Source organism: Eptesicus fuscus, chromosome 1 (assembly GCF_027574615.1).
Source record: "Eptesicus fuscus isolate TK198812 chromosome 1, DD_ASM_mEF_20220401, whole genome shotgun sequence".
NCBI lineage: Eukaryota > Metazoa > Chordata > Mammalia > Chiroptera > Vespertilionidae > Eptesicus > Eptesicus fuscus.
Window position 1 is genome coordinate 127,379,634 of NC_072473.1, and position 17,566 is coordinate 127,397,199.

General features: G+C 43.0%; 1 protein-coding gene across 2 annotated transcripts in view; it reads left to right on the plus strand.

Moving 5' to 3' along the window:
* The window catches only part of FAM120C (family with sequence similarity 120C), a 62,731-nt gene that overhangs the window by 4,923 nt on the left and 40,242 nt on the right, over positions 1-17,566 (plus strand). For both annotated transcript variants that reach the window (XM_054713831.1, XM_054713835.1), the window contains exon 2: positions 15,244-15,490. In XM_054713831.1, coding sequence (XP_054569806.1) covers positions 15,244-15,490 — 247 coding nt within the window. The remainder of the gene's footprint in view (positions 1-15,243; positions 15,491-17,566) is intronic.

Consider the following 17,566-nt stretch of genomic DNA (forward strand, 5'->3'; position numbering starts at 1 on the left):
GTATGCTGTTCGTGTCTTTTCAGATACAAATAGTTTTCACAGAACGGACTTGCCCAGTTAAAAGGGGGTCTTTTTCGGTAGTTCGTGGACCCCCATGTGAGAGCTCCTTCCTGGGCCAGGACGTCTGCTTCCGTTTGTTGTTGTTGTTAAGTATGTTTTTGTTGCTTTTTTAAAGGGGGGGGAGGGAGAGAGAGAGAGAAAAACATGGATCGGCTACCTCCTGCATGGCTACCTCCTGCATGGCTACCTCCTGCGTGCCCCACCCTGGGGATCGAGCTGGGACCTCTCTGTCCGCAGGCCAGCGCTCTAGCCACTGAGCCAAACCGGCTAGGACTCCACTTTGGGGTTTTGCTGGTCCGTGCAGGGATCAGAGTGGCTAGGTCTTCCTGCCTGTTGGGCCGCAGGATTCTCTACCGAGATGGCCCACAGAGATGCCGATTGTGATGTTCTGCGTACCCTTCCCCCTACGTGCACGCGCGTGCAGTCAGAAGGCAGCTCAAAGGACTGACTTGGAAAAAATAAAAAAAATAAAAGTACTGAGGGCCAGCATGTGACCCCGGATAGGGAGTTCCAAATCCGTGGCTTCTCCCGCGTACCCCACTTGTGACCCGATTCCGTTTTGTCCCTTTGCCTCAGTGACGCAGCGGGATCTAGCTCTCGGAGGCAGTAGCTCAGACGGATCTGAGATATTTTCAAAAAAAAAACGGCAACTAGAAAACCCGTCGCTGGTGAGCGGCGGGGGCACCGCGGGGGGAGGGGCGGCCGACCCGGGAACCGCGTGGGGAAGCGGGCGGCGCGTGCGAGGCAGCTCCGGTGCCCCAATAAAGTCTGTTTTGAGGAAAAAGGAAAAAAAGCCCTGGCCGGTTTGGCTCAGTGGATAGAGCGTCGGCCTGCGGACTGAGGGGTCCCAGGTTCGATCCGGCCAAGGGCACGTGCCTGGGTTGCGGGCTCGATCCCCAGTGGGGGATGTGCTGGAGGCAGCCGATCAATGATTCTCCTTCATCATTGATGTTTCTCTCTCTCTCTCCCTCTCCCTTCCTCTCTGAAATCAATAAAGAAATATATTTTAAAACAAAAACGGCAACTACGCGGGGTGGGGGGGGGGAGGGGCGGATGACGGCGTGGTTTCAGATTTTCTAGTAGCTCTGCGCCGCCATTTTAGAAACGCTCGCCACCATCTTGGAGATAACAGATTTCACTTGCGTGATCGGAAGGATCTGTGTGCTTACCGTCTTTTAAAAAAGGGATTCTAGGTTATGTACACACATATATTCCATTACAGTTTATATTCAGCATGGTTTTCCATTAGTTTCAGGTGTACAGCATAGTTACTGAAACGCCAGTGCTTCCCAACAAAACCCACCACTGTATTTCTCCTCCTCTTGGCGTTCTCCAGACCAGGCCGGGAAACTGGCCTTTGTTCCCATCTCATTGCCAAATGTGGCAGAGAAAAGAGCTGCAGGGATCAATAAAAGATAAAATGCGGGGTTGGATGTTGAGCTTTAGACAAGGTAGGACTTCTCGTGAAAAACATCCAGTGTATTTAATTGGGATGGATTTTGTTATTTGGTTAGTCTCACGTGTACGTTCTACAAACCTTTGTAAGTGGTAAGTACCAGTAGCAGAAAAATTCAGTCAACCCTAATTGCCAACCTGATCTCTTCCGAAGGGTTTCAGAAGCAGAGCAACCTAAAGCAGTTTTAGAATATAATTTGGGCCCTAACTGGTTTGGCTCAGTGGATAAAGCGTCGGCCTGCGGACTGAAGGGTCCCAGGTTCGATTCCGGTCAAGGGCATGTACCTTGGTTGCGGGCACATCCCCAGTAGGGGGTGTGCAGGAGGCAGCTGATCGATGTTTCTCTCTCATCGATGTTTCTAACTCTCTGTCCCTCTCTCTTCCTCTCTGTAAAAAAATCAATAAAATATATATATATTTTTTTTTAAAAAAGAATATAATTTGGGAGAAGATGTGGGGCGGTCAGGGAATGAATACTTTGTTTTAATGGTTAATATATACAGTAAACCCTCGATTTTGCAGAACTCAATTTAGCAGACTTTGGATCATTTCCTGTCCCTATGGCATATGCTTTTAACCACAATTTGCTTATAATTAGATTAACAGGTTAGTTTGTGTTATTAATACACTTATTTTTAACAAATTTTAGGGAAGAGGCTATATGTTGTAAAAAAAACACTATAGTAATTTCGCCGACATAAGTAAATATTACATATGTACAACTATAGTCTACACATTCAAATCCAAGTGTCACTGCTGGTAAACAGTATTCGGCAAATGATTAGCACATGATCACACCACCTCGCTATCGGGTAATTGGTTCTGTTGTCACCTGGTGTGACTTTCTGCAGCAGTTTTTGTTTTGTTTTGTTTTAATCCTCATCAGAGGATATTTTTCCATTGATTTTTAGAGAGAGTGGAAGAGAGAGAGAAAGAGAAATATTGATGTGAGAGACACAGTGATTGGTTACATGCGCCCCAATCTGGGCCCGGGCCAGGGAGGAGCCTCGCAGCCAAGGTACATGCCCTTGACTGGAATCGAACCCGGGACCCTTCGGTCCACAGGCCGACCACTGAACCAAACTGGCTAGGGCCCTGCTGCAGTTTGAACACAGCCGTCTGATGTTCCTATATGCGCATTCATTTGCTTTCAGTGACTGGTGAGTGCACACATTTACTAGACTAAACAGTATAAATTTCAAATGACAGCAATACACATTTTTCTGTGAAATTAATCTTATCATTCATAATTTTACACAAACATGTCTATGTAAGTAAAAACAGGTAAACTAATTTGTCAATTTTTTAACAATTTAGAAAACGTACTGGGTTATATAACAGACTTTTGGCTTCAGACAACCCTCACCCAAGTTATAAAAACCTCTGTTGTATCAAGGTTTTATTGTATTAGAAAAAAAGATAATCACATGAAACCCACCATTTCACAGCTTATGCTATCTGAAAATTGAGAGAAACATTTCACAGCTATGCTATCTGAAAATTGAGAGAGAGAGGGGGAGAGAGAGAGAGAGAAACATCGATGTGAGAGTAATGTCGATCGGTTGCCTCCTGCATGTGCCCCAACCAGGAATGGAACCTGCCACCTTTTGGTGTATGGGGCGATGCTCCAACCAACTGAGCACACTAGCCAAGGCTCACAGGTATGCTTCTTTAGAGCAGGGCAATTAGAGGAGTGTGAGCTGATTAAAAGAAATTTATTAAGGTGCAGTACAGTGGAACCTTGGTCCTTGAACTTAATCCATTCCAGAAAGCTGTTCAAAACGGAATCATTTTTTCACATTAGAATTTAAGTTGAATTCATTCATCCCATACCCCCAAATGATTCCCTGTTTTAATCTTATATGCAGTACATCTCTAATGTGCTGCTTAATCTATAAATCAGCACTTTAAAAACAAAAAGGACAAGAAATGTAAAGGAATATTTAACAAAAAGGAAGTGAAATATACACTAAAAAAATGAAAATGGAATCAGCAGCAGCAAAAACAAAAGAACACCAACATATTCACAGCACAATTTCCTAAGATGTTAATAACGTGAGGTTTAGTGGTAAACTGACTCATACTCATGCATTCTCTCCTTTATTTGTCACCTTTGAGAGACGCGTGAATGATCATACGGGTATCAGCGTGAAGGGTTGGTTGAATTTCTCAAACTTCTCCCATCTCACTTCTGTTCTAGTCCAAGTTGGTCACAGAAAAAAATGTCTTGGTTCTTGAACCAAACTTCAGTTTTCTACCTGACAACCCTTTCTTGCTGATACCTCAGCATGACAAAAGGCGTCTCTTAGGCAACAGACAAAGGAGCCAGTGCTTTTGTGGCTGGTGAAATCAACAGATGAGCACAATTGAAAAAAAAAAGAGGCCCCCAAGAATGCCAGTGTTGCTAAGGATGTGAAAGAAACTGGCCACAGGCCATGGAAGAGGTAGAAAGTCTGTTGTTGATTTGGATAAAGGATAAGCAGTTAGGCAGTGACCGCACTTCGGAGGCAGTGATACGTGAACAAAGATGCCACATGCTGACCCGAAGGACATCCCTGGACCAAACGCTGAAAGTGACTCCTTCAAGGCTAGTAGGGGCGGTTCGATAAACTTAAAAAAAGACGTGTTTATTTACACCTTAAACAGTACATTAGACATGCACTGTATGTAAGAAAGGTTACAACAGAATCATTTGGGGGTCTGGAACGGATTAATTCAATTTACATTCTTTCTAATGAGAAAAAATGATTCGGTTCTCAAACAAATCACTTCTCGAACAGCCTTCCGGAAGGAATTGAGTTCGAGAACCGAGGTTCCACTGTATTACTATGTCAGCACCAAGTTGTATATAAAGTGCCTTTTAAATATCTTGTTTAATCCTCACAAGCTTGAAGAATGCATGGTATTCTTCCCATTTACCAGTTGAATAACTGAGGTGCATAGAGGTGAAATGATTTTTCCTTGGTCTGAATACTAGTCAGTGGTGGATAAAAATCCTTGTTCTGGGTCTGTATCGCTCAAAGTCTCTTTCCACACTCTCACCATGCAGTTTCCTTTGTTTCGTACATCTTGTGTAAGAGTGTGTATTTTTATTAGCCAGATAATATGCATAGATACATGTAGAAAAGCAATAATGAGATTATTGAGCACTTAGTTTGTGCGGTACTGCCAGTACAAGGCAAATGTGTACGCTAAAGGCCAAGGGAAAGAGTCAGATAGTGAGGTTATAAGAATTCAAAAGTAATCATCTCTTTTCTGCATTTTCAGTCTCTCCATCTCTGGTTTCTTTCACTTACAGTGTACGTGAATAACTTAAAAAAAACAAAAAACGTCCCATTTAATTTTTTTTCATAATTGAGATTTTATTGTTTGTTTTGAGGATCAGTACACAGACATTTCAATTTGTACACAATTCTCAACATTCGTAAAAAAATGTAAAGTCATGTAGTTGTGATTCTTTTCTAAACAGTTATTCCAGTGACTTTCCAGCTTAAAATTTAGAGGCTAACTTTCCTTAAGAGTATCAAGTACCAATATCTTCAGATGTTGATAACGCTGTTACATCCAAGTCCCACGAATTCACAATTTAATATCATATGTACTACATAATCAAATTTTCAGTCTTTCACAGGACATTGACAAAGTTACTGAGAAAACTGGACTACCACAACAAAGATGTTACAGATGCACAAAATTCTGACAGGGAGAGCCAAGATCAAGGAGTGGTTTTCTTTAGGAAACAATTCTACCGAAAGCATGTGAATAGAAGTAACTTAAAATGTTCAGGACATGGCAAACGCACAACTGACTCCAAATTGCCATTTAGTATGCTTTGTATTCTAGGATATAAAAACTACCCCCATCGCCCTAACCGGTTTGGCTCAGTGGATAGAGCATCGGCCTGCGGACTGAAGGGTCCCAGGTTCGATTCCAGTCAAGGGCATGTAACTTGGTTGCAGGCACATTCCCAGTGGGGAGTGTGCAGGAGGCAACTGATCGATGTCTCTCTCTCATTGATGTTTCTAACTCTCTATCCCTCTCCCTTCCTCTCTGTAAAAAAATCAATAAAGCCCTGACCGGTTTGGCTCAGTGGATAGAGCATCGGCCTGCAGACTGAAAGGTCCCGGGTTCGATTCTGGTCAAGGGCATGTACCTTGGTTGCGGGCACATCCCCAGTAGGAGGTGTGCAGGAGGCAACTGATCGATGTTTCTCTCTCATCGATGTTTCTAACTTTCTTTCCCTCTCCCTTCCTCTCTGTAAAAAATCAATCAAATATATTTTAAAAAAAAATCAATAAAATATTTTAAAAAAAAATAAAAACTACCCCATCTATGGAATGTTAAGCCGACACCCAAGACAATCAAAGTCTCCCATATTCAATATCCCACTATTTTCTGGTCGTACCAAAAAATAAACAACCAGCAAATGATTTCACCTCTTAAAAAAAAGCATTTACACTTAAAAAAATGGGATGAGATGGAATTCCCTCCTTCTTATAAATGTTTCTAGAGCTACTAAAAAACTTGCATTTGCAAAAGAGTTGATAAAATTATTCCTCTGGGTTGTCCAAGAAGGGAGACAGGGACCACTGGTGAGACAAGGCATATGACATTAGTCAGACGTGGCTTCTTTATTCCTGCTTCATCTGAGGCTCCGTTTTCCACAGATAGATCTTTAGGTTCCTGCTCAGCCACGTCGGCCTGCTTTCCCCTCTCCCCCTTTCCCCTTCCTTTGCATTTTTTTGTCTGCAGACTTATCCTTTCCTGCCGCCTTTTGGGCTTCATTTCCACTTTTGCAGGAGCAGGTTTGGCCGACAAGCTGGCCGACCTCCTCTTGGGCTCCTCCTTGGCCGCCCCCTCTGCAGAGCATCGTGGGGGTGGGCCGGGTGGGTGCTGGGTGCCTGAGGACCACGGCGCACCTACTGGCTTGGCGAACCTGGCTGCCTGGCTGCTGCCGCGTCTCCCGCCGCCCAAGCTGCTGAGACCCCCATTTACTTTTTAAAAAAATATATTTTTATTGATTTCAGAGTGGAAGGGGGAGAGAGAGAGATGGAAACATCAAAGATGAGAGAGAATCATTGATCGGCTGCCTCCTGCACACCCCTTCCTGAGGATCAAACCCGCAACTCCAGCGTGTGCCCTTGACCAGAATTGAACCTGGGACCCTTCAGTCCACAGGCTGATGCTCTATCCACTGAGCCAAACCAGCCAGGGCTCATCCATTATTGTGATTTTAAATAGTAACTATATTCTGATGATTCCTAGAGTTCTTTCTTTACTCCCAACCTCTCTCATGAACTTTTGGCACAACTTAGGTCACTTCATCCAGCGGTCGCCAACCTTTTGGACCTCACGGACCACCGGTTGGCGACTGCTGACTTAATCTAAAAAATATCCAAGAAAGCCAAAACCGGTTTGGCTCAGTGGATAGAGCGTCAGCCTGCGGACTGAAGGGTCCCAGGTTCGATTCCGGTCAAGGGCATGTACCTTGGTTGCGGGCACATCCCCAGTAGGGGGTGTGCAAGAGGCAGCTGATCGATGATTCTCTCTCATCGATGTTTCTAACTCTCTATCCCTCTCTCTTCCTCTCTGTAAAAAATCAATAAAATATATTTTTAAAAAAATATCCAAGATGGAGCTCAATAGTTTCCCCTCAAATTTATTCTACTTTCTGTATTCTCTTTTTCTCTTTAATCTTCACCTGAAGATATGTTTTTATTGATTTGATAGAGAGAGAGAGGGAGAAACATTGACCAGCTGCCTCCCATATGTGCCCCGATCGTGAATCAAACCCACAACCTCTTGGTGCATGGGACAATGCTTCAACCAACTGAGCCACCTGGCCAGGACTGTATTTTCCTATGAATCTTGCCTCATCCATTTCAAGCCAGATACTCTGAGATAATAAATGTTTTTTTAAGCCACTAAGTTTTGGGGGTGATTTATTATATAGAAATAGATAACAAAAATAGCATTGATTGTGGCGCTTGTACTTTTTTTTAGCAGTTTTGATGAACATGAAATATTTTTTGTACCCACACCTATGAAAAGTAAACAAAAAGGTTATATAAGAAAGTCACATATTTAAAGGAAAATTGGAGAGAGCCTTTTTTTTGTTGGAAGTTGTAAGAAATAAGGCAAGCCCCCAAATTCAGGGGGTCCTGGTAGAACACAAAGCACACTTGGGAGCCAGGTAGCAAGGCACATATATTTACTTCTGAGCAGAAGGGTGCGCAGCACATGATCTGGGAGCAAAGGCACACTGAGCAGGCAGTCGGCTGGGCTTTTTAGTCCTGACCCACGTGACCTGTCCCTTACTTTTGATTGGGGCTCAGGCACACAGTCTTGTGATTGGCTAATTCAAAGGGAGGGGTTGGCCTTTGCCATTTCAAGATGGCGGCTGCCAAGTCACACAGTCCAAAATGGCGGCTGTCTAAACTGTTCTTTGACAGAAAAGGTGACTTGTTTATTCTCACAAAGTGACGAGTTCCTCTATACTTAAATAAAATGTGTCTATTGAAAGACTATAGTTTAAGAAACCATTTAAACATAAACCATTATAAGAAATACAACCAGTGTACAAAAATGACTAGTGCTGAAACAAAAGGAACTTTAAGCCCTAGCTGGTTTGCTCAGTGGTTAGAGCATCAGCCTACAGACTGGAGGGTCGTGGATTTGTTTCTGGTCAAGGGCACGTACCTTAGTTGCAGGCTTGATTCCTGGCCCTGGTTGGGTTGCGTGTGGAGGGCAACCAGTCGATGTTTCTCTCTGTGTGTCTCTCACCTCCCATTCTCTCAAAAAAAATCAATGGAAAAAAATATCCTTGGGTGAGGATTAACAACCACAAGAAAATGCGATTGAAATTTCAATAGACTGTTTTGTTTTTGTTTTATATATTTTATTGATTTTTTACAGAGAGGAAGGGAGAGGGATAGAGAGTTGGAAACATCTATGAGAGAGAAACATCGATCAGCTGCAACCAAGGTACATGCCCTTGACCGGAATCGAACCTGGGACCCTTCAGATTCTGGTTCAGTAGGTCTGGGACAGGGCCTGGGAATCTGCATTTCTGTCTGTATTCAAAAACACAGTCTATTGAACCCTGACCGGTTTGGCCGATGCTCTATCCACTGAGCCAAACCGGTCAGGGCTCAATAGACTGTGTGTTTGAATACAAACAGAATAAATGATATAGCATGAAATGCAAATATGTAGTAAGTAAAACGTTGCTAGGCCTTGAAAGCCTTTTGTAGGTAGTAGTTTGAGAAAAGAGTGAGTATAGCAGAAATTACATCATAAACAAGCATTTGCAAGGGTAGGAAATATTGTTGCTCCAGATGTTAAAAATTGGTGGCCGAACATTTTGGGGACAACTTGGGTGAAGAAGTTATTTGTGAAGTTTTAGATTGCAGCTATTTACAACAGATATAAATGCTGCCCATATAGTTATACACTTGGCTATGTGCCTCGCTAGTAGTTCTCACAGTGTGGTCCCTGACCAACAGCACTGTACCACCTGGACACTTGTTAGAAATGCAGATTCCCAGGCCCTGTCCCAGACCTACAGAACCAGAATCTGGAGATGGGGCTTGTCAGTCTGTTTTAACAAGCCATCCACCGTAGAGTTCGAGAACCACTGCACCTACGTGTTAAAATGTTTGATGCAGCCCAGCCGGCCTGGCTCAGTGGTTGAGTGTCAACCTAAGAACAGGAAGTCATGGTTCAATTCCTGATCAGGGCACAGGCCTGGGTTGCAGCTCCATCCCCAGTGTGGGGTATGCAGGAGGCAGCCGATCCATGATTCTCTCTCATCATTGATGTTTCTCTTTCTCTCTCCTCCCTTCCTCTCTGAAATCAATACCAAAACATTAAAACATTTTTTATGCCGTCTCACTCTTTTGGCCTAGTAGCCTGTGACAGGTGCATCCAGAAATAACTGGATTTGGTATGTTGAGAAAGTCTTGACATTTTTAGTATAAATTGGTCAAAATTAGTGAATATGACTACATGTGTGCTTCTGCAAAAGCAATACTGTGGGACTTAGGGAGCTTCCATTTAAAACAGAAACATTTTACAAGGGCTTGAAGCTGTTTGTTATGCCACTCCTTAGGAGTCACTGTGCAAAAATGTTCAAAATGAAACATGTCAGGAGCTAGTAATTAACATGGTGATTTGTACCAACCACAGTTGAATACTTTGCTTAGTGACTAGATTCATGTTTTGGAAATCTGCCCTATCATATGGAGATTGGTTGGCTTGGTACTGAAGATACTGAGAAAACAATTTCTTATTTGGCATTTAAAGGGCATTCCGCACTCCAGAAATGATTGAAATAAAATATTTAACCTGTTTAGTTGGCATTTCAACTCATCCAGACACTTTGAATTAAACCAGGGTTGTTCAGAAATACCTTCACAAATGTATGATTGCATTTGCTTGTTACTAGCATAATGAGGCCTTTAGGAAACTCATTTGCCAGGAGATGGAAGGGTCCTGGGTTCGATTCTGGTCAAAGATGCATGTCTTGGTTGCAGGCTGAATCCCTGGCCCTGGTCGGGGCACCTGTGGGAGGCAACCAATCGATGTCTCTCTCTCACATCGATGTTTGTCTCTGTCTCTCCCCTCCCTTCCACTCGCTCTAAAATTCAATGGAAAAATATCCTCGGGTGAGGACTAACAAGAACAACAAAACATTTTTTAAAAATGTAAATGCCAAGATTTTGCATATTTATATTGTTAACACCCACAGTATAGTTTAGTCAAAAGATTACATTACTGGCGTTTGATTTTCCTTTCTTTTTCTTTATTGATTAAGGTATTACATATGTGTCCTTATCCCCCAATGCCCCCCCACTCATGCCCTCACCCCCTGGTGTCTGTGTCCATTGGTTAGGCTTATATGCATGCATACAAGTCCTTTGATTGATCTCTCCCCCTTACCCCCCCCCTTCCCCTACCTTCCCTCTGAGGTTTGATGATCTGATTTCTCCGTCTCTGGATCTGTTTTTGTGCATCAGTTTATGTTGTTCATTATATTCCACAGATGAGTGAGTTCATGTGATATTTATCTTTCTCTGACTGGCTTATTTTACTTAGCACAGTGGTCAGCAAACTGCGGCTCTCGAGCCGCGGTTTGCCACTCTGTTGACTAATGAGTTTGCCGACCACTGCCTTAGGGAAAAACACTTAAAAACATTTTAATAATGTACTAATGTCTTTAACCTGAAGTCAAAACTTCTGGGTAAGGGTAATGCCTTACACAGTGGTCGGCAAACTCATTAGTCAACAGAGCAGCAAACCGCGGCTCGCGAGCCGCAGTTTGCAGACCACTGGCTTAGCCCAATGCTTATTGTGAAATATTAATCACTAGAATGTCAGCTCCATGAAGATAGGAATTTGGGGCTCTTGGTCACTGTATCCCCACACCTAGATCAGTGCCTGGCACATATCACTTCTTGGCTCTATAAATATTGGTAGAGCCCTAGCTGGTTTGGCTCAGTGGATTGAGTGTCAGCCTGTGAACCGGAGGGTCCCGGTTTCCATTCCGGTCAAGGGCACATGCCGGGTTGGGGGCTCAATCCCCAGTGTGGGGCGTGCAGGAGGCAGCCAATCAATGATTCTCTCTCATCATTGATGTTTCTATCTCTCTCTCCTTCTCTCTCCCTCTCTGAAATCAATAAAAAAAATATTGATTGAAAGTCAAAATGGCTCATTGGTTCCCCTACTCTGTGCCAGGTGTTCTATGCACGAGAGATACAGCAGTAAACAAAACAGACCAAAAAAATCCCAGCCTTCTTGGAGCTTACATTTTAGTGACAAATACTTCTAGATTTAAAAAAAATAAATTTTTAGTGATTTCAGAGAGGGAGAGGGAGAAAGAGATAGAAACATCAATGATGAGAGAGAATCACTGATCGGCTGCCTCCTGCATGCCCTCCACCGGGGATCAAGCCCACAACCCAGGCATGTGCCCTGATCAGGAATCAAATCTCAACCTCCTGGTTCATAGGTCGACGCTCAACCACTGAGCCACACCAGCCGGGCTACTTCTAGTTGTTTTTAACAGCAACTATTATTCAATAAAATAAAATATTTCTGAAAGAGCCGAAATATAAAATAGGTAAATATGAGCTCAGTTTGAAGAGAAAGTAGGTGCATCTGTCCTGTCTGGTTATTTGATCCAATTTTCTACTTACCCAAATCCTGGTTTGGGAAGCACAATTTAAAATCCACTGCTTTGGTCTACTTTGATTGGAAATGAAACATTAAACTTCTCAGGGAGCTATTTTCCCCTGAGTTTTATTCTTCTTTGTATTCATGCCACTCTGTGCTGTCTGTATCCTAGCACTTAGCAGCCTCTCAATTCATATTCGTTGGACTAAAATTGAGTCAGTGATTAAAAGCTAGACAGCCCTAGCTGGTTCGCTCAGTGGTTAGAGCGTCGACCAGCGGACCAAAGGGGTCCCGGGTTTGATTCCGGTCAAGGGCATGTACCTTTGATTGCAGGACTGCAGGCTCCTCCTGGGCCCGGGCCCTGGTCGGGGCTCATGCAGGAGGCAACCAATTGTGCAGGAGGCAATCAATTGATGTGTTTCTCTCACATGGATATTTCTGTCTTTCCCTCTCTTCCACTCTCCTTAAAAATCAATGGAAAAATATCCTCAGGTGAGGATTAACAACAATAAAAAGCTATAGACAATTCAGAATCTCAACTCTTGCTTTCTTTATAGCTCAAATGTACTTCTTTTTCTGCTTAGTCGTTTGGGTATGTTGTTTAATTTCGCCTGAATCATTTTAGTCTCCTGGAAAATTGCACGGTTGCCAAGGAAACTGGATCAGCTTGGACCAGGGCCTGTAAGTCATTCTGCATAGGTGGTAGTAATCATCGGAGATGTGGAAATGGAACCAGGCTGCTCAGCTGTTCTCTAAGAGGCATTGTGGCTGGAAGGCTTTTTCCTTACCCGTCAGGGTTTCATTGTCACCAGCAGATCTGAAGCACAGGTTTGTATGTTTTGAAGATGCTCTCCAGTCATTGTGATTTATACTCCTAGTGTTATAAGAGCCACCAGCTTAGTTAAAAATCACTAGTCCTTGGCTTTCTGGAATTGAAATCAGTTGGATAGTGACGTAATCTGCTTTAGACCAGACAAAAGTAATGTGTTGTCGTCGAAAGAGCAGTGTGACCCAGGTTTCTGTTTCCCAGTTCTGTGGCCCTGCGTATGGCACCTCATTTCTCTAAGCCTCAGTTTCCTCATCTGTAAAATGGGGCTTACATGGTTAGGTTGTGATGATTGGGGAGAATATATCACACGTAGCCTTATGCCTGGTACAAGGTAGAAGGATGCTCCATCAGTGATTTGTACGAGAGATGTGCTGGAAGAAATTATCACCAGGGGCAGCATAAAACTGTACTACCCTGACCCAACTGGAGTTTATCATAGCTCTAGGCTTAAATATGTTACAGTGTAATATAAGGAATTTTGGTTCCTTTGCCTGAATATCAAATATAGACCTTACTTTGCTATCTGCTTACCAGTGTCCCTCCCCTTGTATGACTAATGTGTGACATGATTACTGTGACTAGTCTCCCTTTACAAAGGCAAGCAAAAGCTTAATGCATTGAAACTCCCGTCAGACTTCAGAAAACTACCATTCCTCTACAACTTAAATGAAGGAATAGATCAGTTGGGTTCAACAAAATTATTATTTTTATTATATATATTTTATTGATTTTTTACAGAGAGGAAGGGAGAGGTATAGAGAGCTAGAAACATCGATGAGAGAGAAACATCATCGACCAGCTGCCTCCTGCACACCTCCCACTGGGGATGTGCCTGAAACCGAGGTACACGCCCCTGACTGGAATCGAACCTGGGACCTCTCAGTCCGCAGGCCGACGCTCTATCCACTGAGCCAAACTGGTCAGGGCAGTTCAACAAAGTTATTGAGGCCCACAGGCTCTAGAGCCAAAATCCAGGTTTAGCTCCTTCCAGCCATGTGACCTGAAGAATAGTAATGTAAAATGGGTATAGCAATAATAGTTATGGCCTCCTAAGACTGTTTATAGGTATTAAACGAGTTAATGCATATAAAGTACTCGGGACATTACTTAGCACATAGTGCATGTTCAGTATCTGTTAGCCATTACTATTCATATTACTGTGTTCTAGGTCTTACGTGGGAGCCGGGAATACAGAGATAAAGTCTGTGAAATTAAGGAAGTTAGTGTGGTGGATCCAGTGTGCTCTAAGCGCAGCTATAGAGGGCTGCATAGGAAGGGCACTTAATGGTATGTCTCAAAATATAGTGCTCTCCAGGGAGAAGCCTGGTGTAATGGAAAGTATGTGTGTCGGCATCAGATGAGCTTGGGTTTGAATCCTGTCTTCTTCACTCACTCATTATGTAACTTTGGGGGCAGCCAATTTCTTGCAGCATGAGTTTTCCCATTTTTAGAAATGGGGTTAACTTGCCCTGGCCGGGTTGCTCCACTGGTTGGAGAATCATCTCATGCACCAAAAAGGTTGTGGGTTCGATTCCCGGTCAGGGCACATACCTAGGTTGTGCGTTTAATCAACCCCCGGTTGGGATGTATACTGGAGACAACCTCATGTCAATATTTCTCTCTGTCTCTGTCCCTGTCTCTCTCCCTCTCTCTCTAAAGATCAATAAAAACTTATTCTCAGGTGAGGACTGAAAAAATAAAAATGGGGTGAAGTTTCTGATACCTACATGATGGAAGTGCCCTTGGTGCTCTAAAAGCAAGAAATAATTTTTAAAGGAGAGTTAGATGAACTTCGGTTCAGGTTCTAGCTATATGGTGTTTAACCTTTCTGTGTAAGTTTTTACATCCATATCTCCCTTGCCTATGGTTGTTCTGATGATGAGATAGTTTATATAAACTATGCAGGATATATAGAGGTGCTGAGCAATAAATAATAGCTTTATTATCTTTCTATTATAGGTATCTTCTGTTATTGTTTAAAGTAAAAACTTATATACCATGTTAATTTCTTTTAAAGAGGCTTAGGCCTCTCGGTTTCATGAAAGGAGTATAAAAAGACTGGGCATTTGAACAAACCCAAAGATAATTCTGCGTTTACAAGAGAGGCTTTATTTTTTTTTTTATTTTTTTTTGAAATTTCTTTTTTTTTTTTTTTTTATTAAATATTTTTATTGAGGTATTATATGTGTACATATCTTACTATTACCCCCCTCACCCCACACCCACACATGCCCTCCCCCCCCCCAGAGTTTTGCGTCCATTGTTTATGCTTATATGCATGCATACAAGTCCTTCGTTTGATTTCATAACTCCCACAAGAGAGCTAAACACACACACACACACACACACACACACACACACGTATGTATGTATGTATTGATTTCAGAGAGTAAGGGAGAGGGAAATAGAAACCTCAGTGAGAGAGAATCATTGATTGGCTGCCTCCTGCATGCCCCACACTGGGGATCGAGCCTGCAACCTGGGTATGTGCCCTGATTGGGAATCGAACCTTGAGTGACCTCCTGGTGTTCATGGGTCAGTGCTCAACTGCTGAGCCACTTCGGCAGGCAAGAGAGAGCCTTTTTTTTTTTTAACTCTTCTGTTTAGTCTCATATAACCTTAAGTTTCAACAAACTGTAAAATCCAGTTACTAACCTTCCTGACCTCTAACCAAATGCAGCTCAGCTTCTGTTGCATGACCTTGTTCTTCTCTTCTTCCCTCCTAGGTCTTTCAGAGCCTCGAAGACCACCATTTGGAAGTGGTGGCTTTTTTCAGGGAAAATGGCTTCCATGGCCTTCTTGCCCATGACTCCGAGTATGCTCTCTACAATATTCCCTTTTACTACAGTTCCCATGCTCTGAAGCTGAGCTGGAATGGGAAGAACCTCACTACCAACCAGTTCTTGATGCAGGAGGTGGCCAAGCAGCTGGGCCTGAAGCGGATGAGTTTTCCCATATTCGCTGCGCTGCTAGGTAGGTCGTTCAGAGAACAGATTCCAGTAATTAGTTACCTTTCCCCTTCTAGTGATAAGAGATGAAGACCAGAGCCATCTAACCTATCATTATTGGATTTGTCTTCCGAAAATTCTCATGCCAAATACTATGCTTCTGAGCTTTTTTTAAAAAATTACTTTCTTTTTTAAAAAATATATTTTATTGATATTTTTTTTACAGAGAGGAAGGGAGAGGGATAGAGAGTTAGAAACATCGATGAGAGAGAAACATAGATCAGCTGCCTCCTGCACACCCCAACTGGGGATGTGCCCCCAACCAAGGTACATGCCCTTGACCGGAATCGAACCTGGGACCCTTCAGTCTGCAGGCTGACGCTCTATCCACTGAGCCAAACCAGTCAGGGCTGAGCTTCTTTTTTAAAAAAATATATTATTATTGATTTCAGAGAGGAAGGGAGAGGGAGAGAGAGAGAGAGTAGTATTAATGATGACAGAAGATCATTGATTGCCTGCCTCCTGCACGCCCCCCACTGGGGATCAGACCCGCAACACGGGCATATGCCCTTGACTGGAATCGTACCCAGTACCCTTTAGTCTGCAGGCCAACTCTCTATCTACTCAGCCAAACTGGCTAGGGCAGCTTCTTTTTTTAAAATGTATGTTTATTGATTTCAGAGAGGAAGGGAGAAGGAGAAAGAGATAGAAACATCAATGATGAGAGAAAATCATTGATGGACTGCCTCCTGTATGCCCCATGCTGGGGATTGAGCCTGCAACCAGGGCATGTACCCTGACTGGGAATGGAACCGTGACCTCTGGGGTCATAGGTCAATGCTCAACCATTGAACCATGCCAGACGGGCTTCTGAGCTTCTTACTAGAAATTCAGCATGTTTGCCTTATGAATTCATGCATGATATTCCAGAACATTATTTTAACTCATATGCACTCTTTTGTTTTATTCCATAACTATTTTGTGCAGAATACTGTCTTAGGCCAAATGTTTTACTAGCCCTGGACAGGTTTATTTTTCCACTCAGAGCATTTCCCCACTGTCTAAATTTATCTATCTATCTATCTATCTATCTATCTATCTATCTCTTTAAATCCTTACCTGAGGATATTTTTCCATTGATTTTTACAGAGAATGGAAGGGAGAGAGAGAGAGCGAGAGAGAGAGAGAAACATCGATATGAGAGAGACATCAATTGGTTGCCTCCCACAGCACCCTGACCTGGGCCAGGGATCGAGCCTGCAACTGAGGTACATGCCCTTGACTGGAATCGAATCTGGGACCCTTCAGTCCATGGGCCAATGCTCTATCCATTGAGCCAAACCAGCTAGGGCCCAGTGTCTAAATTTAGATCAAGAACACAAATTGCTATGTTTTTCTTTTTGCTTCTGTTGTGCTAAGATTTTATAATGAAATTTCCAAACATAAGCGAACTTGAAAGAATTTTATAGTGAATATCCTGTATCTACCTCCTGTTTTCTGCCATTAACATTTTACTATGCTTGCTTTAATATATATATATATATCTCCATTCTAGTCTTCTATCCATCTCCCTTTTATTTTTAAATATATTTCTATTGATTTCAGAGAGGAAGGGTAAGGGAGAGATAGAAACATCAATGATGAGAGAGAATCATTGATTGGCTGCCTCCTGCACGCCTCCACAAGGGATTGAGCCCCCAACCCAGCCATGTGCCCTGACCAGGAATCGGAACAGTGACTTCCTGGTTCATAGGTCATCTGACGCTCAACCACTGAGCCATGCTGGCCAGGCTACCCATCTACCTTTTATTTATTTATTTTTTATTTATTTATTTTTAAAAAAATACATTTTTTATTGCTTTTTTACAGAGAGGAAGGGAGAGGGATAGAGAGTTAGAAACATGAATCAGCTGCCTCCTGCACACCTCCTACTGGGGAGGTACCTGCAACCAAGATACATGCCCTTGACCGGAATGGAACCTGGGACCTTTCAGTCCACAGGCTGACGCTCTATCCACTGAGCCAAACCGGTTAGGGCTCCATCTACCTTTTAAATGGCAGAGTTGATTATGTTTCGAGTTGGTTTTCCATGTATTGACAG